This window comes from Salvelinus alpinus, chromosome 17, assembly GCF_045679555.1.
Source record: "Salvelinus alpinus chromosome 17, SLU_Salpinus.1, whole genome shotgun sequence".
Lineage (NCBI taxonomy): Eukaryota > Metazoa > Chordata > Actinopteri > Salmoniformes > Salmonidae > Salvelinus > Salvelinus alpinus.
The window spans coordinates 23,706,543-23,729,312 of record NC_092102.1 but is presented as its reverse complement, the minus strand read 5'-3'; the positions used below and the strand labels follow the sequence as shown (position 1 = coordinate 23,729,312).

Below are 22,770 nucleotides of genomic sequence, written 5' to 3'. Positions count from 1 at the left end.
CATTAAATCAAGTCATACAGAGCATGAACAATAATAGATGGAATAGAAAGGTTGTTGCAGTTTGATGAGTTAATGGTTGATATGAGTTAATGAAAGGTTCCTCCAGTTTTTTGTCACATCAGATGAAACTACTGACACTGCAGCTGTAACACCGATTTGTTGACAGTGTACGTGTTGACATGACAAACCAGGGCCTTTGACGCTCCTAACGTCATATATAGGCAGAGCCCAATGCAGCTGACAGATAAATAACATAACATCCTTCTGCTTCGAAGGGCACATATCAACAATGTGTTATTCTACCTGTAACCTGCAATTTACCTTCTGTTTTCACAACAAAATCCATTGGACCAACCATTTTATATTATAAAGCACTATACCATACTCATCATGTTAAAAGTGTTGTATGAATTTAAGAGTTCATATGAAGATAGTTTCAAGGTTTATTCTCTATTTACAAAACAAAACATTGACATGGTTTAAGAAGTCCTGCCACGGGTAACACTTAATGAGCCACTTCTGGGGTTAGGTTAAATGCGGAAGACACATTTCGGTTGAATGCATTCAGTTATGCAACTGACTAGGCATCCCCTTTCCCTTCTCTTTCAATTCTAAATGCTACGCTAACAGTTTGAGAGTGATGAATTTTGACAGACAATGAATAGTAACTACATGAACCCAAACTGGTAGAATTTTAAGAGGTGATACAATCTTAGGAACCATCAGGAAGTCGCTCTCTCAACTAGAAAAACAGTATTTCAATAATCTCACCACTGACAGACCTATATTGGACATTGTGGCTGGTGCTCAGCAACCAGTTAGTATGGGTTGTGATGTGCGTCACACCTAAAACCATGTTTCAGATTCATATCACTGACTGGGCACTGACTGACTGAAGCTCCTATCTACGTACTGTACGCTATGTAGTAGTGAATTTTTCTACCTTTTAATTTGGTTCCTTGACAACTGACAATCACTACATCAAACAAAGTATTTTGACACATTGAATTGAGTCAGAGTCAAATTGCAAATCAGCAAAAACATTTTTACTGGTTGCCATGGTCCCCCAAAAAAACAATAACTTTGAGGGGAGGTTAGAGGAACTTTAGGAAGTTAAAACAATAGTATTCTTGTCAAAGGTTACGTGAAATGAGAACTTATAAAGGCACATCCTTAACTGTAACAATAACATCATGTGTATTCCCCATTTTAGAAAACAGATTGTGTATTGGTCTTCATAAGAGGATGCCATACAATTTCATAACACAACATCCCTCATGGAGTTTATTATATTTTATTTAGAAAATTACTGAATATGTCAAATGAGGTTTACAAACAGCCTTTCATTTACCTACTGTACTGCATACTGTAGTTAGTGTAGTATCTCATAGTAGTATATTGTAATCATGATATTCATTAAAAGGCAGTCTTCGGGTACATACAGCATTTCTGTGCAGTAAGGCAAAAAGACACTGCCCTCTATGAATATATACTGTAGCTGTCTGTAGAGCCAAGTAATTCTCCATCAATCAAATAGTGCTCCTTGCATATTGCTTTAAAGAAGGCATTTTTATGGGGAGAATAATCTTCCCATAAATGTAAGTGTCCCAGTGACCAAAGACTAGAGGATGGCTTAGTTGTACGGAATCCATATTAAGAACATCCTCCTCAGACCTCACCCCTCATATGGATTCTGTAATGGTGCAGTTCCATTGCCCCTCTTCATGCCCTCAGTCCCCCAGCAGTCCTAGCTTCTTCAGGGCCTCCCGTCGGTCCTCTCCACTCTTGCTGTTGGGGCAGATGAGCACACTGATGCCATGGGAGCGGGGCAGCTTGTTCTGGGACTCCCCATGACCTGGCTGGGGGTGGGAGGCCTCACCCTGAACATTCACAAAGTCTTTCCCAGTTCCTAGGGAGGCGGGGCGGGGTCTAGAGTTGCGCAGGTTGCCAGGGGACAGTGCGACTTTGGGACCTTGGTTGGCCCTGAGGGAGGCATTACTGGCCATGTAGCTGCTCAGGCCCTTGCCGGAGCGCTCCAGAGTCGCTGATTTGACCCCTATGTGAGGGGGAATATGCTTGGGTGGTGAAGGAAGTGTAGCAGGTGAGGGCAGAGCTTTGGCATTGTCACTGAATTGGGCTGGGATGGGGACTGGGGCTGAGGTAGTGGGAGGGGCTGGGGTAGTCGCTGAAACTGGGGCTGGGGCAGGAACTGGGGTAAGGGTGATGGCTGGGAATGGACATGGGGTAGGGATTTGGGCTGGGGCTTTGGTCTGGGTGGTAACCAGGCTGTGAGAAGGAGGGGGTGCCCATGACTTCCTGGATTTGGATGAAACAACAGGGCCTGAGTCTCCATCCTCAGTCTTCAGGAGCCCAAGCTTCCGTAGGGCCTCCCTGCGCACCTTCTGGGGGTCAATCATTGACCTGTCAATGAGCGAGGGGCCTGGGTGACTGTCTAACTTGTGAGACTTCAGGATGATGTTGGAGGGAAGCCTCTTGGGCTTAGGGGCCACAGCAGGCCGGCTCTTTGGTTCCAGGGCATCAGGAATGGGGGTGGGTAGGGCATCTGAGGGGGAGGGTAGTGCTTGGGTACTGACAGGCAGATCAACACAGGGTTTAGAAGGTGGTGCATCTTGGGCTCCAGGGGAGGCTGGTGCAGCTCTCTTCATGGAGACCTGCCTGCGTAGTTGCTCCAGCTCACTGTAGGTCAGAGGACCTCTGAGTTCTGCAGGCACTGGAGGATCACTCTCTTCCTCTAGCTCATCATCCCTGAAGTCTGAGGGAGGGGGAATCAGCTTCAGATCCAGCTCAGACGGAACCTTAGTGTTGCACTTCGCAGGCTTGCTGTCTACAGAGACTCCTTTAGGCATGTTGTCCACAGAATCATCTGTGGGTAAATCTGATGTGGCTAATGAAGGGGTTGTTTTGGAGGTTTTAGATTCAGTGGACAGCACCGGAACCTTTGTGATAGTGGCCAACCCAGGAGCTTTGATGTCAGAAGACAACTCTGAGGTCTTGGGCACAGTTGCTATCTTTGGAGCTTTAGGGTCTGTGACTACTTCTGGGACTGTGGGTTCAGTGATTACCTTTTGGGGTTTCAGATCAGTGACTGCCCCTGGGGTTCTCGGCTGGGTTGCTACTAATGGGGCTTTGGGCTCAATTGCTGCAGTTGGGACACTGGGATGGGTGGTTGCCCCTGTGACTTTGAGCTGGATACTGGCAAGGCCATTTGCCAGAAGAAGTGGTGTAGGCACTCGGCAGTTCAGATAGGACTTCCGATCTCTTCCTGAGTCGTCATGCTGGAGTTTTGATACATCTAGAAGACAGGCAGAAACAGCAGGAATTATTTTACTATCAAATTCTCACAGGTTGCTAAACTGGCTCGCACAATCCTGACCTAAAACCTGGACACATTTTTTTGTGTCCTGCATGGGAAAATCCTGATGAAACTATTTTTAGTCGTACTCACCCTCTAGTCTAGTCTGTCCCATAGAGAGGTGGTCATGTTTGGCTACCAGGCTGCTGGGGTCTGGTTCATCATTGGACAGGCCACTGTCCTCCTCCATCTCCAGGGACTCAATGGTGGACTCTAGAAACATGAGGCACGCCCGCTCCTCAACAGAGAGGTACTCCAGACTGTCATCACTCTGCCTCACACACACACAAAGAGGACACAAACACAAAGACAACAAAAAGAAGAAACTCGTAAACATAGACAAACTAGAAATGTAGAGTACGAGCATATTCAGAATAAAATAACAATGCAATTAATTGCTACCCTTTAATGAAGATTACATAACTACTGTATGTAGAACTGTATGCCAGCCCAGCTAGCACATAATGTTCTGAGAACGATATGTTTCTTAGAGCTTGGTGGGAGCGTGGTTGTTCTATGGTCATTTTGCATAAAACATTCCCACAAATTATGGGAATGGTGCAGCATAGTTGCTTGGCTTTGGAACATTCTCAGCACATTTAAGGAACTTAACAAAAAAAAAAACATGTTCTTGGTATTTCATTACTTTAACATAACTTTTCCTAAATGTTAGAATATGGTTACATTTTGGTAATTTTCTAGAAACGTTCTCCAACTGGTTTGATGTTGGGAATGTTCTCAAAGAGTTTAGAAAATGTTAAGAACCAACGTTCTTCTGTGGGAATTTCAGTCCTTCAGACTAACTTTTCCTACAGGTTTCCTCATGGATTTATTTAAATTCATGTTCTCAAATTGTTCCGAGAACATTAACAAAAAACTTTCCATTAAAAAAAAACACAAGAAATCTTTAGTAATGTTCAAAGAACGTTCTAAAAATATTATTTTAAAACATATACAGTACCAGTCAAAAGTTTGGACACACCTATTCATTCAACGGTTTTTATTTATTTTTACTATTTTCTACATTGTAGAATAATAGTGAAGACATCAACATTGTGAAATAACATGAATGTAATCATGTAGTAACCAAAAGAGCTAAAACAACTCTCAACTATATTTGAGATTCTTCAAAGTAGTCACCCTTTGCCTTGATGACAGCTTTGCACACGCTTGGCATTCTCTCAACCAGCTTCACCTGGAATGCTTTTCCAACAGTCTTGAAAGAGTTCCCACATATGCTGAGCACTGCTTTTCCTTCACTCTGCGGTCCAACTCATCCCAAACCATCTCAATTGGGTTGAAGTCAGGTGATTGTGGAGGCCAGGTCATCTGATGCAGCACTTCATCGCTCTCCTTCTTGGTCAAAAAGCCCTTACACAGCCTGGAGGTGTGTTGGGTCATTGTCCTGTTTAAAAACAAATGATAGTCCCACTAAGCACAAACCAGATGGGATGGCATTTCGCTGCAGAATGCTGTGGTAGCCATGCTGGTTAAGTGTGCCTTGAATTTTAAATAAATCACTAACAGTATCACCAGCAAAGCACCCCCACACCATCACACCTCCTCCTCCATGCTTCACGGTGGGAACCACACATGCGGAGATCATCCGTTCACCTACTCTGTGTCTCACAAAGACATGGCAGTTGGAACCAAAAATCTCAAATTTGGACTCATCAGACCAAAGGACAGATTTCCACCGGTCTAATGTCCATTGATTGTGTTTCTTGGCACAAGCAGATCTCGTCTTATTGGTGTCCTTTAGTAGTGGTTTCTTTGCAGCAATTCGACCGTGAAGGCCTGATTCACGCAGTCTCCTCTGAACAGTTGATATTGAGATGTGTCTGTTACTTGAACTCTGTGAAGCATTTATTTGGGCTGCAATTTCTGAGGCTGGTAACTCTAATTAACTTATCCTCTGCAGCAGAGGTAACTCTGGGTCTTCTTTTCCTGTGGCGGTCCTCATGAGAGCCAGTTTCATCATAGCGCTTGATAGTTTTTGCGACTGTAATTGAAAAAAACTTTTAAATTTCTTTAAATTTTCCGGATTGACTGACCTTCATGTCTTAAAGTAATGATGGACTGTCGTTTCTCTTTGTTTATTTGCGCTGTTCTTTCCATAATATTGACTTGTTATTTTACCAAACAGGGCTATCTTCTGTATACCACCCCTACCTTGTCACAACACAACTGATTGGCTCAAACGCATTAAGAAATTCCACAAATTAACAAGGCACACCTGTTAATTGAAATACATTCCCGGTGACTACCTCATGAAGCTGTTTGAGAGAATGCCAAGAGTGTGCAAAACTGTCATCAAGGCAAAGGGTGGCTACTTTGAAGAATCTCTTGTTTAACATATTTTGGATTACTACATGATTCCATATGTGTTATTTCATAGTTTTGATGTCTTCACTATTATTCTACAATGTATGTAATAGTAAAAATAAAGCAAAACCCTGAAATGAGTAGTTGTGTCCAAACTTTTGACTGGTACTGTACATTCCATTCTCAGCATCAACAAAACTCACTCTATCCTCAATCATGTTAAGTGTGTTCAGGTGTGTTGGCCATGCCCACTAATTGGCAGCTCCTGATCTTAATGAGGGCTTATTTCCTTTGAAATGGGGTGTGTTTCAACAAACTTAAATGAACAGCTTTGTATGCGTAATTTTCTTTTGCATGCTAGCGCCATCCTGGTGGCGCAGCGGATTAATTCCATGGATAGAAAACAGAAGACTATAGGTTTGAATCTCACTGATACCGTGTCACAATAAAAAATAAATGTGTTTGCATGACTAAGGAAATACATTTCCATCTGCGCTTTTAAGTTAGCAGTGTTATTAAAACATTCAATGAAAGTTAAGGAAGTTATTCATAAACCTCCAAATAACCTATAACCTTTTCTCACAATGTTTAAAAAAAACATTCAGTTTTACCAGTCAGGAAATGTATGGCTTCGTTCCCACAACCAATGTGAAACTAAATATATACGTTTCCACAACTTCCAAGGAACCAAATATGCTAGCTGGGAGGTATGTCTGTGAACAATATATCCTTGTATAAAATTAGGTAAGGTCTTCAAACTCTTTTGGCTTGGTTTTCAGTTCTTAATAATCAGTCTCTCTGTTTCTCTCAGCTAATGTAGGCTGAACAGCACATTGAAGCCCAGTGAGACTGTAGACACAGCGCGGATCAAAGTTACGTTTACCTTTCACACAGCAGGGAGGGAATTAGAAATGACCTCAGTACTCCTCCCGGCTAGCTTTAAGCTTTCATCCTATACTGCACTGCCAGAGGAATGTATTGCAGTGGATTTTAGTGAGGGGCCACTGAACAGCTCTGAAATGAACAGACTGGGTCCTCAAAGCAGTCGCTCCCTCTCATTTCTCTCTCATTCTGTGGAACCTCTCAAAGGCCCCTCTCTGAACAAACATCTGAATCTCTCACCCACAACATGAACAAGCCCAGTAGCCCACTGACTCTTAGCATTGGGAGACAGTTGTACTACTGTATATAAACATATCAATTCATAGTCAATAAATCAAATCCAAGACGGGAGCGAGAAAGGCACTCTTTCATTTTTTGACATATTGCATCTAGCTAGATCAATTCCAAAATGTTTACCACAATGGCAGCAGTGCAGCACATAAACAAAAGAACACATAAACCGGTGAAATCAGAGTCTCAGCTATTCTGCTGGTTAGTGGTTAAGGGTAAAGGAGGAAATAGCTTCTGCACGCACAAAGCCAGAGTTCATGCTGACCACACTGTCATAGCTCCCAGCGCTGTCCATATTGATCAAGGATTCCATGGCAACGCCGCCTGGCCACGTGTCACTCTTCGCCATGGCACAGGGACAGCGGGAGGAGCCAGGGCTTCAGGGGGCCTTTGCTAATTGGCTGGAAGTCACAGATGGGTCCAGATGGGGAAGTAACTGGGGGGGAAAAATAAAGAAGTTTTAACGCTTGAGGCAAAAATCATTACATCATCATGATGATCCATTCTACAGAGCTTCCCTTGTGTAAATTGTGGCATTTCTCTATTACAGCCCGTGTGGTTAAAGATTAGGACATGTTATATACTCATACTATTGCTTTTAAGCCGGGACTTTTTTAGCAGTGACAAAGTTTGATCAGTGATATCATGGTAGAGCAAGACAAAGGAGCACGCCCCCATTCACATCAACGGGGCTGTAGTGGAGTGGGTCGAGAGCTAAAGTTCCTCGGTGTACACATCACTAAAGAATTATCATGGTCCGCACACACAACACAACCAACACAGTCGTGAAGAAGGCACGACAACGCCTCTTCCCTTCAGGAGGCTGAAAAGATTCGGCATGGGCCCTCAGATCCTCAAAAAGTACGACCCAGTACATCACTGGGGCTGAGCTCTCTGCCATCCAGGACCTCTATACCAGGCTGTGTCAGAGGAAGGCCGTAAAAATTGTCAAAAAATTCAGTCATCTAAGTCATAGACTGTTCTCTCTGCTACCGCACAGCAAGTGGTACCGATGCACCAAGTCTGGAACCAACAGGACCTTGAACAGCTTCTACCATCAAGCCATAAGACTGCTAAATAGCTAACCAAATAACTATCCGGACCATCTGCATTGACCCCCCTTTGCACCAACTATTTTGACTCATCACATACGCTGCTGCTACCACTTATTATCTATCCTATTGCCTAGTCACTTTATCCCTACCTATTTGTACATATCTACCTCAATTACCTTGTACATCGACTCGGTACTGGTACCCCATGTATATAGCCAAGCTATCGTTACTCATTGTGTATTTATTCCACGTGTTATCTTTCTACTATTTTTCTCTCTGCATTGTTGATAAGGGTCCGTAAGTAAGCATTTCACTGTTAATCTACACCTGTTGTTTACGAACCATGTGACAAATCACATTTTATTTGACATCTCTGAAGTAGTACAGTACTGTATATCCGTGTACAGGAGTGACAATAGTATGCATACTGTCTCTCTATTTAGCATCCATGTGCCCTTATCCAATAGAGGGATACACAGACAATGCCCTGGCCAAAGCTCAAGCAGTGAGAAAAGGAGAGGCTATTAATGAGCCATTCGGAAAGTATTCAGACCCCTTGACTTTTTCCACATTTTGTTTCATTACAGTCTTATTCTACAATGAATGAAGTAAAAAATGTTCCTCATCAATCTACACACAATACCACATAATGACAACGCAAAAAAGGTCTTTAGAAATGTTTGCAAATGTATATAAAAAAATAAAAAAACAGAAATACCTTATTTACATAAGAATTGATATTCTTTCCTATGGGCCTCGAAATTGAGCTCAAGTGCATCCTGTTTCCATTGATCATCCTTGAGGTGTTTCTACAACTTGATTGGAGTCCACCTCTGGTAAATACAATTGATTGGGCATGATTTGGAAAGGCACACACCTGTATATATATATATAAGGTCCCACAATTGACAGTGCATGCCAGAGCAAAAACCAAGCCATGAGGTCGAAGGAATTGTCCGTAGAGCTCGGAGACAGCACTGTGACGAGGCACAGATCTGGGGATGGGTACCAAAAAATGTCTGCAGCATTGAAGGTCCCCAAGAACACAGTGGCCTCCTTCATTCTTAAATGGAACTACCAAGACACTTCCTAGAGCTTTGCACCTGAGCCAAACTGAGCAATCGGGGGAGAAGGGCCTTGGGCAGGGAGGTGACCAAGAACCCGATGGTCACTCTGACAGAGCTCATGAGTTCCTCTGTTCCAGAGTTCCAGACGGAAGTCACACCTCAGTTAAAGGCACATGACAGCCCACTTGGAGTTTGCCAAAAGGCACCTAAAGGAATCTCAGACCACGAGAAACAAGATTCTCTGGTCTGATGAAACCAGGATTGAACTCTTTAGCCTGAATGCCAAGTGTCACGTCTGGAAGAAACCTGGCACCATCCCTACGGTGAAGCATGGTGGTGGCAGCATCATGCTGTGGGGATGTTTTTCAGTGGCAAGGACTAGGAGACTAGTCAGGATCTAGGGAAAGATGAACGGAGCAAAGTACAGCGAGATCGTTGATGAAAACCTGCTCCAGAGCACTCAGGACCTCAGACTGGGGCGAAGTTCCACCTTCCAACAAGACAACGACCCTAAGCACACAGCCAAGACAAGGCAGGAGTGGCTTCGGGACAAGTCTCTGAATTTCCTTGAGTGGCCCAGCCAGAGCCCGGACTTGAACCTGATCGAACATCTCTGGAGAGACTTGAAAATAGCTGTGCAGCGACGCTCCCCATCCAACCTGACAGAGCTTGAGAGGATCTGCAAAGAACAATGGGAGAAACTCCCCAAATACAGGTACGCCAAGCTTGTAGCATCATACCCAAAATGACTTGAGGTTGCAATCGCTGCCGAAGGTGCTTCAAGAAAGCACTGAGTAAAGGGTAAATGTGATATGAGATTTTTATTTTTAACACTTTTTTTTTTTTTTATCTAAAAAACAGTTTTTGCTTTGACATTACGCGATATTGTGTGTAGACTGATGAGGAAAAAATATATTTAATCAATTTTAGAATAAGGTTGTAACAACAAAATGTGGAAAAAGTCAAGGGGTCTGAATACTTTCCAAATGCGCTGTATATCTTTAAAGTGCAAAGGAGCGTCCGGCATACGGCATGGTCTTGCTGTGGACTTTAAGCTCCACCTGCAGCAAAGAGGTGTAAGATCTTTAACCACACAATATTCTTATCCGGGCTACAGACGTACCTAAGCTCCTATTAAACCTTATAAAGTTGCACTGTGTGAATCCCAACACCCCATGCCACCAACAAGCTGTTGGCATCCAGGCTTTACAGTAGTCAAAATACTGTAGATGTACTAGTGTTGACATAAAATGCATGAAGGTTTTTTTAATAGCAATTTCATTAGAACATAAAATATCAAATTACATTTGACCATCAGTTACTATTCAGATTGTTTTCATTCATTTTACCGAGACATAGAACTAACAGCCTATACTGTTGCTCAACTCTTTCAGGTGAGTCAGTGGCAATATAACTGTGTGTTTTATTGACTTCTATCATGAGACCATTTGATTACACATACAGAAACAGAAAGGAACAGTAATGATAGTGAATTTCCATTGAAGGCTACAGTGCGTTATTTCCACCAAAACCCTGAAGATCCGTCAACAGGCCACACAATGCTGCTGAATTACCTTGGGGTTTGGGTTGGGACAATTAATACAGAATATATTAATTACACTAATATTAAGCTATTGCCAAATATATCCTGGCACTCTGTACAGAATATCACCCCACCCAATGAAACAACGGCAGCTTAAGAAACATTTGGATCAATATAGGCCACACAGTACGGTGTTGGCAACAACAGATAGTGGGCTTTCTAGTTGGTTAACACAGTATTCCAGGGCTCCCACCCAGTTAGTCTAGAGGCTGATAATTAGGTATTCTGCCTGCCCCTCCCGTGAGGACATAATGGTATGAGCAACAGAGTGAAAGAGAATGTCCCAGCACCTCCCTACACACCTACAGGGCGGTAGTGGGAGAGACAGAAGCCTATACTCACTACACCCACCACAGAGATGTAATACACCTAGGAATGTCACTTTGCCTACTTCCTATGGTTTGTCATTGAACTAAGTGCCCTGGCTGGCGCCCTATACGATGATGTACCTCTGTGCATTTCAGGTAAATTACAAAGCAGAATGGGAAATAGAGAGAGCCTATCAGGTGCATTGTTAACGAAAAGGGGTAGCACTGGTGTCCACTGTCTGGCTTGCCCTTCCATGCACTATGAACCGTTGAAAGCTGTGGGATTCAGGATGGTGATTGCCTTGGATTCCATTTCAATGAGTGACAATGATCTTACTGTGTCGATAAAAAAGGAAATACGTGTCCTGTAACACGAAGGACAGGCAGAGCAAGAACTAGTTAATGATTTACAGTAAATAAACAGACATTCACAACATGTTGTGCAACTCCCAACCTGCACAGATAACATGCATGAATGTGAAGCTTGGTACTGAGTCAGTTTGCACCTGCACCATTATAATGTCAATGTTGGGCCGGCTTTGGGAGTGGTTTTGTGAATTGGCAAATCTCAGGTATGCATTGACACATATTACTAACCTATAGCTCACATTAGAGCACACCCTTTGGTTTTGCCACCATACCACATAACAGTGATAATGATGTTGAATCATGTGTCAATCATCTCTCATGGGAAAACCTTCCCACGGTACACCTGTCTGACTCCATTAACCAACATGTTGGAGCAAGTCAGACAATTTTTATCTCCAGAATGCAACAAACTTTGAAAGGCGGTGACCATCGAGATGAGCATGATGAAAGACTTTGCTCTCAGACAGTCACACAGAGTATCTGCGCATGTGTACGGGTGTGCTTCACGCTGCTACAACATGGTAGCTGGGTCATTCCTACAATGCGCTGCCTTTTCTATCCCCAGGAAATATCACTTCTCATTTAGTGTAAAATTTGGATTCCAAATGGCTTTAAATATAAGGTCAGGTGTCCTTTACCTTAAAAACACAAAAATATGGATCTTGAAATTGAATTTTATACATTTTGAACACTTTTCTTCAGTGGATGTAGCCTGGTTTTTTTTCCACACGAACAATATAAGCCATAAAATAATAAAATATTTATAGTCCTAGTTAAATTCTCTCTCATTAATACGTTTTTTAATTGTATTTATGATTATTTTATATTAGATTGTCCCTGATATCACTTTCCTTCGTTAGTTAGTTGTAATTCTCCATTTAAGAAAACAACCCTGTCCTACAATGACACCACATTCAGGAAGTGTCATAATTTCTTTGGTGGGAAAACAATGGGGCAAAGCTAGATATAAACACTCAGTTTTATCAATTTGTCATGTTATTAGTCTGCATGTCCCACTCATAAATGTCCACTCGTTAGGCTAAATTATAGAGACATTTTACCAAATGTAAAAATGCCCAAATACTTTTGATAGAGAAGTTAAAATCCTGTTCAACTGCTCAATCTTATTCACTCACAGAGCTATGGCTAATTTAGGCTCCAAATGTTAGGATTGGGAGGTTGGAAAATGCACCTAAAAAATGTCAGCTTAACCAATATATATATATATATATATATATATATATATGTCCTTTTTCTGAAAGAATGCAAAAAAAACAAGGAACCACATGCATTGTAGGAATGACCCAGCTAGCTATGGGACTAAAACAGCTGAATAGTTTAGCTTTGCGCTTCAACGCTCCTTGATGTGGAAATTGACCCACTTCTACAGTTTACTTCATGCGTCCTCGTCAGCTCACTGAGTCTACCTTTAAACCTAACCTACACTATGACCTGACCCATCCCCTTATGCATTACTGACCCACAGTGGCAAGGAGTTACAAAACTGGTTCCTAGCCTCCCAGGCATATAGTTCTTTCTGTCCCTAATACTAAAACTATAAATATATATTTTTTTAAATAAAAGTTTAACTAAATAAAACCTATTAAAGTGGATCTGAAAACTGAAACTAAACTGAATTTAAAATACAAATATTAAAATGAATAGAAGTAAAAACGACTATAAAAACACAAAACTATAATAACCTTGCCCCTGACAGCATGACACTCATGTAAATTAAGCCTCTGTCCAAAGCTAACCTGTATTCAACACACATCCACAGCGGACCAACAGTCAAACGTTGGTCATAATTATATATTTTTTTTAACTGTTCAGTAAAATATTGTTACCATTACCATTACCAAGAATAGTGTAGCCTCATAGACTATGGATGATCTACACATCGCATAGGATTCCAACCTTGTCAATTCATGCGTGAAAGCATAAAAACTTGAACGTTTCGTAGAGCCTAAATACTTAAAGGACAATGCAAGTATAAAAAGAGAAACGCACCTGAGAGCAGAAGAATAGTACTATTCCCTTTTCACAAAGTTACTTTGCACTCAAAGAAACGTGATATCTTCAAAATTATCCAAAGTCATTTAAATACAATTACGGTTTTCTGTGCAACTATCCTATCTGCCTTGTCAAATCAGTCTCGTTGAAGTTCAGGTGAGTGAGACTCCCGCCCCCTAATTCCATTGTGTCCAATCAGCACATATCTGATCTACCGTGTCTTTGGTAGAGCCAATGGGATAACAGAGAAATTGCCCACGTTTCAAGCAGGATAATGACACTGGGGTACACAGGGGTAATACTGGCAATACGGGTGTTATAAATCTTTTCTTATTAACTCTCAGTGAACCTGGATCCATACTTGAATATTATGCACAAATAATTTATTAGGCCTCATTGACATGTAGGCTAATGGTATGATATATTACATATGATACATTTATTTGTATTTTTTAATTTATTTTTATTTAACCTTTATTTAACTAGGCAAAATTATCGGGGAATCGATCTACTAGCCCAACGCTCTAACCACTAGGCTACCTGCACATATCTTAAGTGAAGTACAAAGCCGTTGGACTGTATGCAACATACATGAACTGCAATGGATTTGCAATTACATAAATCCAATGGTTGTCATTCCAAAAATGAAAATCAATAACTTTGCATAGAGTATTTCCGCTGCACACATTATAACACATATTTCCATGATGACTGTTGTCAAATTATACAACGGGTGGGTCTAATCCTGGATGGTGATCCAATCCTGGATGGTGATCCACAAATTACCACCGGCTAAATCTATGACGTATTTACTCTGTTCCGTTTGACTGCGCAATCCACTGTCATCAACTCAGCCAGGCTATTTATATTCTAGATCTACACGGTGAAAAGAATATAGACATTATCTCCCATTTCTTTTAGACTAGCATTTGGTTTTCAACAGCAGAGGATTGTAATAACCTTGCTGTCTGCCTCTCCGACATTTGCAACATTGAAATTCGATCTCCAGCAGTCCCTATGTATGGTAATGAAAGTGTTGGGAAACTGGAGGAGACAGACAGGCTGGCAGTTTCTCAGCCAGTCGAAATCATGAATCAGCCACATTTTTTTATGGATATATACTAAGAAATGTCAATAGAAAAACACAAAATGCAGCTCATTTGCTGTCATTCTAGCTTCAGTTTGAAGTGATTGTGTTAGCTGAGTAGTTGGCTATCTCTTCTGAGCAGTGTGGCCTATGCCAGGCGAAATCGCACATCATTAGCGCATTGTTATGGATGTATCCCCCCCAAAATCACTAGAAGACAGCTTAAACAAATGAAAATGCAGCTACTTTGCTGTTATTCTGGCTACACTGTTTGACGTGACTGTGTTAGCCAACTTTGGCTAGCTAGCAAGCAAGGGAAGAACTTTGCCAGCCATCATGGCAACAGAACATTTAGAACGAATGACTGGGTCGCGTCGATAGATTTAGAACAAAAAGACGACTGGGTCGCATCTCTAGCAGTGTTTTGGATACATATATAACAATGAGCTAATGATCGCCTGGCATTTAAAATGTGCTCTCTCGTCAGGACACAGTTCAGAGGAGGTAGCCAACTACACAGCTAATGCATTCACTTCAAACTGAAGCTGGTAAGACAGCAAACTAGCGGTATTTCATGTCGTTTGACCTGTTTTGCTATTGACATTTATTTGTATATATCCATAAAAATTATGCTGATTCATGCTTTCAACTGGCTGAGAAAATATGTCAGTTCATTCTATTGGTTAGGTTGCCAGAGACACGACCCATATAAATGCAACATGTAAAGTGTTGATCCCATGTTCCATGAGCTGAAATAAAAGTTCCCAGAAATGTTCCATACACACAAAATGTTGTGCACAAATTTGTTTACATCCCTGTTAGTGAGCAATTCTGCTTTGCTAAAATAATCCATCCACTTGAAAAATGTGGCATATCATGAAGCTGATTAGACAGTATGTTCATTACACAGGTGCATCTTGTGCTGGGGACAATAAAAGGCCACTCTAAAATGTTTTCATCATAGGCTTACCCGTGCCAAATGTTTATTTTTTTATGATTTAGAACGCGCCTCAACCAATCACAATGCTTGTTTTGACCAACCCTTTGTAGAATATCCTCCAAACACCGGCTTCTCGGGCATTATCATGAGTTCTATGTAAAATAATGAACAACATGTGAGGTGTGTTCCATTGTTCCATGACCGAGCAGAACTGACCTACAGAATTGCATTATTTTCTGGAAAACACATAGGGACCAGAGTTGATTATCCATTTTATACCATGGTTATAATTTAATACATTTTCCCGCTAGAAATGTGTTCACTTGCGGTAGAAATGTGTTCAACATCCACTGAAGTAGCTAGCAAGTTTACTAGATAGCTACAGTAGTTGCTGTGGTAACCAAACAAACAGATTTGCTAGTTTAGCTAACCAAACTATCAATCCTAGCTTGCCATCATGAAAATTGAATTCAAAATACGAAGCGCAATGCCTGGATACAGCCCTTAGCCGTGGTATATTGGCCATATACCACAAATCCCCGAGGTGCCTTATTGCTATTATAAAGTAGTTACCAACATAATTAGACCAGTAAAAATAAATGTTTTGTCATACCTGTTGGTATGCGGTCTGATATACCACGGCTTTCAGCCAATCAGCATTCAGGGCTCGAACCACCACGTTTATAAAGGGAAATAATGCACGCTATAGAATGCCCTTCAAGCCAATCAGAAAGGTGTATTCAACAATGCCATGGTATAAACACTGGTAGTTAATGACCTTGTTCAGTCTAAGAATAGAAGCCCCTGTAATGAGGCTGGTATGAGGAATACAGTAGCTTGCATACCTGTTCCCTGTTATTGAGGAAAATCATAAATCAATATTTGTCTTGGCATTGTGGAACTGAATTTCCACTTACCTTTAGTATTAACACATGCATACAGTATCAAGACAAAGCTCTTGGTGAAAATATAAGTTCATGGGTCAAGTGTTTTGCAAGAGTCCTTTCTAAAAATATGGAAAACAGAGAGTAAGCTTTGGGAAATAGTGGTATTGCATTGTTAGCCATGTTGACATTAGGCTCAGTCAGTCACTAATTAACTAGTGACGACTTGTGCCTCTGTGTTTAGATTTCAGAGCTTTGTATTCCTAGTTCTGAAACCACCTGATTTGACGAGCAGACACCCTCATGTAGGCTACTAAGTTATGGAGTGTACTTACTGCACACTATAATGCCGATAATTTGTTTATCAACATGAATAATGTTAAACACACTAACAAATAGGCTAATAGGAACAGAAAACATATTATATATACAATAAAATATGTTGTGTATACATTAATGAATAAAAGGAGACTTATTTGAGGTGTGTTATTGACACACGTCTTGTGTGCACATGGTGCACTCTGCTGTTCCAGAATATCATGTATTTCCACACGTACGCACGCAGAGAGGCTTGGAGAATAGCAGGAATGCTGTTGGGAGGGGGATGGGAAATCATTAACCATACACTCTCTGTCAGAGAGAGGAGAGCAACACATTCTCAGTAATTACTTTTATCTATGGGCATATAACTAGTAGATAAACCTTTCGGAGTGACATGAGCAGTTGTGTAGTACAGTCCTTCTCTTGTCCTATTTTCAGGTCAACGATTAACCAAAATAACACAGGCATAATCCCTATAAATTAGTGGTGGCTTAATCCTCCTTGGTGGTTTTAGGATACTTAGGTCAGTGATACACTATCTACCTTCTGCCACATACTCAGCGAGAGAATACAGTGATTCAAATTGGATGGGGGGTGTTGAGCCTTATTGTCAACTTGCACCTCCATCAATTATAGATTATTCTGAACCATTTCAGATGAATAAGCATGGATTGATTTATTTGACAATTTAAGAAACACATTATACAGCCAGTACATTTACTATTATTTACATTTTAAGGTATCAAATTGAACACAATACAATTATAGATTCTTTTTCATTGGACTTATTTCCATTGTGGTCATTTTTCGATATTAGGCAGACACGGCAAGACTGGCAATACACTACAGGCTACAGTTACAGATATCAGACTTAAATGAGGACTGTAGCAATCATTAAAAGTTCATGGCGCAATACAATGGATGGACTTATTGTTTAACATTGTATTTGATTTGTCTTATGAAAATGTATATATATATTTTAAAGGTAAAATAAAAAAAATAAAAAGATGTGTATGTTGATGAAATCATACTGTATAACATTCAGCTACACAGTTTAGGCTATCCCTGTGCCATTAACCATATTAGTGAGTTACCCTGGACATTGTTGGAGTGCAAAGCTTGCTTGAGGATTAATTATTACTTTTTTTTTTTTAAATAGGTGACCATCATCCACTTCCTTTCATCTTCAGCAGAGATGTTATGAGTACAGTAGTATCAAGAATCTGTTGATTCTGTCTCTAAAGAAGAGTTGCTCTGTTCTGTCTCTGGAAGAGAATGGTTAACACAATATGAGGAGTATTATTGGACAGGAATTATTGAGTACAAGCCATAATGATATGGTATAGAGCCAAAGTACCAGTATCTTTGGCAACAGAGTATATATGTCCAGAAAATGGAGGAAAGCCTAGAAAAACACATTGACACAGGTAGATCACCAATGGGACATGTCATATTGCCCACAAATGATACATTGTTGATAAAGATGCTAAACATCAAAAGATAATCATCCTGTAAACGTTTTTTATTAGAATCCCCATTAGCTGTTGCGAAAGCAGCAGCAGCTACTCTTCCTGGGGTCCACACAAAACATGAATAGACAAGAACAGCTCAAGGACAGAACTACATACATTTAAAAACAGCACACACAGCCTACACATCAATACATACACACAAAATATATAGGTTAAATAGGGGAGAGGCTTTGTACCGTGTGGTGTTGCTTTATCTGTTTTTGAAACCAGGTTTGCAGTTAATTTGTGCAATATGAGATGGAAGGGAGTTCCATGCAAAAATGGTTCTATATAATACTGTACGCTTTCTTGAATTTGTTCTGGATTTGGGGACTATGAAAAGAACCCTGGTGGCATGTCTGGTGGGGTAAGTGTGTGTGTCAGAGCTGTGTGTAAGTTGACTATGCAAACAATTTAGAATTTTCAACACATTAATGTTTTTTATAAAAATAAGAAGTGATGCAGTCAGTCTCTCCTCAACTCTTAGCCAAGAGTTGCATAGTATTTATATTAGCCCTCTGTTTACAATGAAGAACTTGACATGCCTCTCTGTTCTGGGCCAGCTGCAGCTTAACTAGGTCTTTCTTTGCAGCACTTGACCACATGATTGGACAATAATCAGGATAAGACAAAACTAGAGCCTGCGGGACTTGCTTTTTGGAGTGGTGTCAGAAAAGCAGAGAATCTCTTTATTATGGACGGACCTCTCCCCATCTTTACAACCATTGAATCTATATGTTTTGACCATGACCATTTACAATCCAAGGTAACACCAAGTAATTTAGTCTCCTCAGCATGTTCAACAGCCACATCATTCATTACCAGATTCAGCTGAGGTCTAGAGCTTAGGGAATGATTTGCACCAAATACAATGCTCTTACTTTTAGAGATGTTCAGGACCAGTTTATTACTGGCCATCCAATCTAAAACTTTCTGCAACTCCTTGTTAAGGGTTTCAGTGACTTCATTAGCTGTGGTTTCTGACACGTACACTACCGTTCAAAAGTTTGGGGTCACTTAGAAATGTCCTTGTTTTTGAAAGAAAAGCACATTTTTTGTCCATTAAAATAACATCAAAATGATCAGAAATACAGTGTAGACATTGTTAATGTTGTAAATGACTATTGTAGCTGGAAACGGCAGATTTTTTATGGAATATCTACATAGGCGTACAGAGGCCCATTATGAGCAACCATCACTCCTGTGTTCCAATGGCACGTTGTGTTAGCTAATCCAAGTTTATCATTTTAAAAGGCTAATTGATCATTAGAAAACCCTTTTGCAATTATGTTAGCACAGCTGAAAACTGTTGTTCTGATTAAAGAAGCAATAAAACTGGCCTTCTTTAGACTAGTTGAGTATCTGGAGCATCAGCATTTGTGGGTTCGATTACAGGCTCAAAATGGCCAGAAACAAAGAACATTCTTCTGAAACTCGTCAGTCTATTCTTGTTCTGAGAAATGAAGGCTATTCCATGCGAGAAATTGCCAACAAACTGCACTGTTCTTTGTTTTTTAATGCATGAATAAGATGGCTCACTGTTCGTTGTTGGCATTTCCTACCTAAATTTGCCCACTTTGCCAATGAAGTAATCATAAAAATTATTGGTAAAATCAAATGGTTTTGTGATGAATAAGCCATCTGATTCAATGAAAGATGGAGTTGAATTTGTCTGTCTGCCTATAATTTTATTTAAAGTACTCCAAAGTTTTTTCCCGTAATTCTTTATATCATTGATCTGACTTCATAATACAATGTTTTCTTATTTTTGTTGAGTTCAGTCACATAATTTCTTAATTTGCAGTAAGTCAGATGTGCAGCCAGACGTATTAGCCACTCCTTTTGCCCCATCTCTTTCAAACATACAGTTTTTCAATGCCTCATCAATCCATGGATGATATGTCCATGTAAGACCATTCTCCACCTGAAGAGGGCAGCCTAATTCAATCAATTATTGCATTAGTTCAACCAATGAAACCCATCACTCCAAATACAGAAGTTATCAGCATCCAAACACTTTCTGCATCTGTAACCACCATTCTCTTCTTCTAACCCAACTCACCTGCGTGTTTCCACTTCCACATGCCAAAAACAACAAGGCTCCCAATCAGAATTAACACGACTGCCATTACCAGGACGACTGGAATGATGGAGGCGCTATCTGGGCTAGTATCAGGATCTGTCAATGAATACAAACACAATATTATCAGTACATTAAATTGGAAAAATGATGTATACATGACAGTATTACATGACTAATATTTATTATTGGAACAACTTTGTAATTTGTAACCTCTAACAGAGGTGGACCATAATGGTTGTTAAAAAGCACATAATCTGATGATACTGTATCTCAGAGCATCCCTTGGCTCCTAGTCTTACCCCAACTGACATCCAGCTTGTTGTCCATACTGACTGGCAGTGCAGGTGTAGTTGTGTCTCTCTCACAGCTCCTGGACAGTGATTGTCAGACTCTTTCTCAGCTGGTACGTCCAGTCTCAATTCGGCAGCAATTGCCCCCCTTTGAGCTCATGCTCTGCCACAGGCTGTCCGTCTCTCAGCAGGGTGAGGTTGATGTGGCGGTGGTAGACAGGCCAGGCAGGTGTTCTTGGCCCCTTCAGAATCTGTGTTTCTTTTTAAATGAATCTTACTCTAGGACTCACTGAGGAGGAAATGTGTATCAATGGATCAACTGTAGATTTTCTCCGGTTGTATTCCTGATGCTTTTTACACATGGTATAATAATGGCATAACAAGTTCTGGCCACATAGGATGGTAATTGTACTGCAGTTTGTTGAAGTTCAGAACACCTCCATCAATTCCATTGAACACTTCCTTTATCATGAGTTGGCCTTGCTTTTCATTGTCCACCAATTCACAACCAATACGTCTCTGATGAACAAATATTCCTGTAATAATTTAAAAGCAAAGAACCAACATAGTGACAAAAAAAAGTTTAAAAAACATGTTCTGTCCAGCTTATATCAAATTAAGCAGAGAGGTAGATTGAGCCATTTATTACGTTTACCATCACTGCCAACTTTACGGTTTTTACTTTTTAATTGCCGTTTTATATTTTATTTTTTCCCTCGCTCGACTTTTTTTTCATTCAACTTTTTCACCCCGAACGCTTTAACTGGACATGGTTCTGCACGACCTCCACCAGCCGAAGCTAGTAGTAACATTAAGTCTTCTAATTGCAGTCGCTGTACTCATAATATACAGGAGAACGATCACCTTATGGCGAGGATAGCCGTGCTGCAAGCCCAGCTTCAGACGCAATCGTTAGGCAAGGGTAATTTAGGTGTAGGAAAGGATGAAACAGCGTCTGTGCCACCAATAAGTACAGATAGTAGTATAAATCCCCTCGCACAGTCCCCGCAGCCGGACAACTTTCTCATGGCTTCTGGAAGGAAACGCTGTCGGGAATGCTCAACCGGTGTCTCTCATTCAGCCGACAGAAACTTTCAACCGGTTCTCCCAATTAAGCAACGAGTCAGAGTCAGTGTCTCTCTGGTCTCTCCTCCACCCTTCACGGGATCTGGGATGCCGAAGCCTCCCACCATTAGCTCTGACAAATTGAACGCCATTGGCGACTCCATTACCCGTAGTATTAGACTTAAAAATAATCATCCAGCTATCATACACTGTTTACCAAGGTGCAGGGCTACTGACGTTTAGGCTAACCTGAAGATGGTGCTGGCTAAGGCTAAAACTGGCGAGTATATAGAGATATTGTTATCCACGTCGGCACCAACGATGTTAGGATGAAACAGAGATCACCAAGTGCAACAACCGAGGTAAAGACAGTTTCAGGTCGGATATTCGCCTGTAGTTTTCCTTACCGCCACCAACAGCAGTTAGGGACCGTCAACATAGTGACAAATCACATTTTTCAAATTTCAATAGCTTTTAACCATTACTCCTAAACTTTCAAAACTTGTTCTAGCTAACCTGATGGCATAGACACACATTGCACACATTTTTTTGGTCGATTTACATCTTGCACTATTTTAAATTATTTATTTACATTGTTGAATTTCAATAGCTCATTGGTCATATGACCTAATGGACTCAAACAAGGTTCAGAATGTCCACTGACTACCCTTCTATATTGCACACCCTTTAGTTTGTCCATTTTCATCTCACACGTTTTTACATGAATTTTTCTACATTTAAAATTTCAATAGCTCCTTGGTCATGTGATCTAGTGACTTCAAACAAGGTTCAGAATTTCCCCTCAGTGGGCCTACACACTGCACACCCTTTAGTGTGTCCATTTTCATCTCACATGATTTTACATGAATTTAAAAAAAAAATTACAATTTCAATAGCTCCTTGGTCATGTGACTTCAATCAAGGTTCAGAATGTCCACTCAGTGGGCCTACACATTGCACACCCTTTAGTGTGTCCATTTTCATCTCACAAGATTTTACATGAATTTTTCAAAATGTAAAATGTCAATAGCTCCTTGGTCATGTGACCTAGTGACTTCAATCAAGGTTCAGTATGTCCACTGACATAATGGAATTATGATTAGTTAAAGGAAAATGAATACACAGGCCAAATGTGTATGCTGTTTTCCTTATCACTATAATCTAGTAGTAATTTAGTAGTAGATGTAATTTCCTTTATGCCCCATTCTACACACAGCCTAAATTATAGGCACTGAACCATTTATAGGACAATAATAAAAGTAGCATATAGGATCCAACCCTATCACAGAGTGAATACATGTAG

General features: G+C 40.6%; 1 protein-coding gene across 3 annotated transcripts; it reads right to left on the bottom strand.

Annotated features, from left to right (window-relative positions):
• Positions 1-430: 430 nt before the first annotated feature.
• Positions 431-21,881, bottom strand: LOC139542559 (specifically androgen-regulated gene protein-like). 3 transcript variants are annotated; one of them, XM_071348139.1, is made up of 5 exons: positions 20,412-21,881; positions 20,092-20,208; positions 7,116-7,307; positions 3,467-3,644; positions 431-3,313 (listed from the first exon to the last, which is right to left on the bottom strand). In XM_071348139.1, the coding sequence occupies exons 3-5, from the start codon at positions 7,218-7,220 to the stop codon at positions 1,731-1,733; spliced, it is 1,866 nt and encodes a 621-aa protein (XP_071204240.1). In that variant the 5' UTR covers positions 7,221-7,307; positions 20,092-20,208; positions 20,412-21,881; the 3' UTR covers positions 431-1,730. The 3 variants fall into 3 exon arrangements, with proteins under 3 accessions (XP_071204240.1, XP_071204239.1, XP_071204241.1); XM_071348138.1 differs by lacking the exons at positions 20,092-20,208; positions 20,412-21,881 and adding an exon at positions 13,284-13,462; XM_071348140.1 differs by lacking the exons at positions 20,092-20,208; positions 20,412-21,881 and adding an exon at positions 13,284-13,452 and having other exon boundaries at positions 7,137-7,307.
• Between the last annotated feature and the right edge of the window lie 889 nt (positions 21,882-22,770).

Excerpts from the sequence above, each read along its gene's own strand:
- LOC139542559 (XM_071348139.1), bottom strand. The coding sequence starts at position 7,220 with ATGGCGAAGAGTGACACGTGGCCAGGCGGCGTTGCCATGGAATCCTTG. Across the intron at positions 3,645-7,115 it reads TCAGCATGAACTCTGGCTTT|AGTGATGACAGTCTGGAGTA; the intron begins GTGCGTGCAGAA and ends TGTGTGAGGCAG. Across the intron at positions 3,314-3,466 it reads GGGACAGACTAGACTAGAGG|ATGTATCAAAACTCCAGCAT; the intron begins GTGAGTACGACT and ends CCTGTCTTCTAG.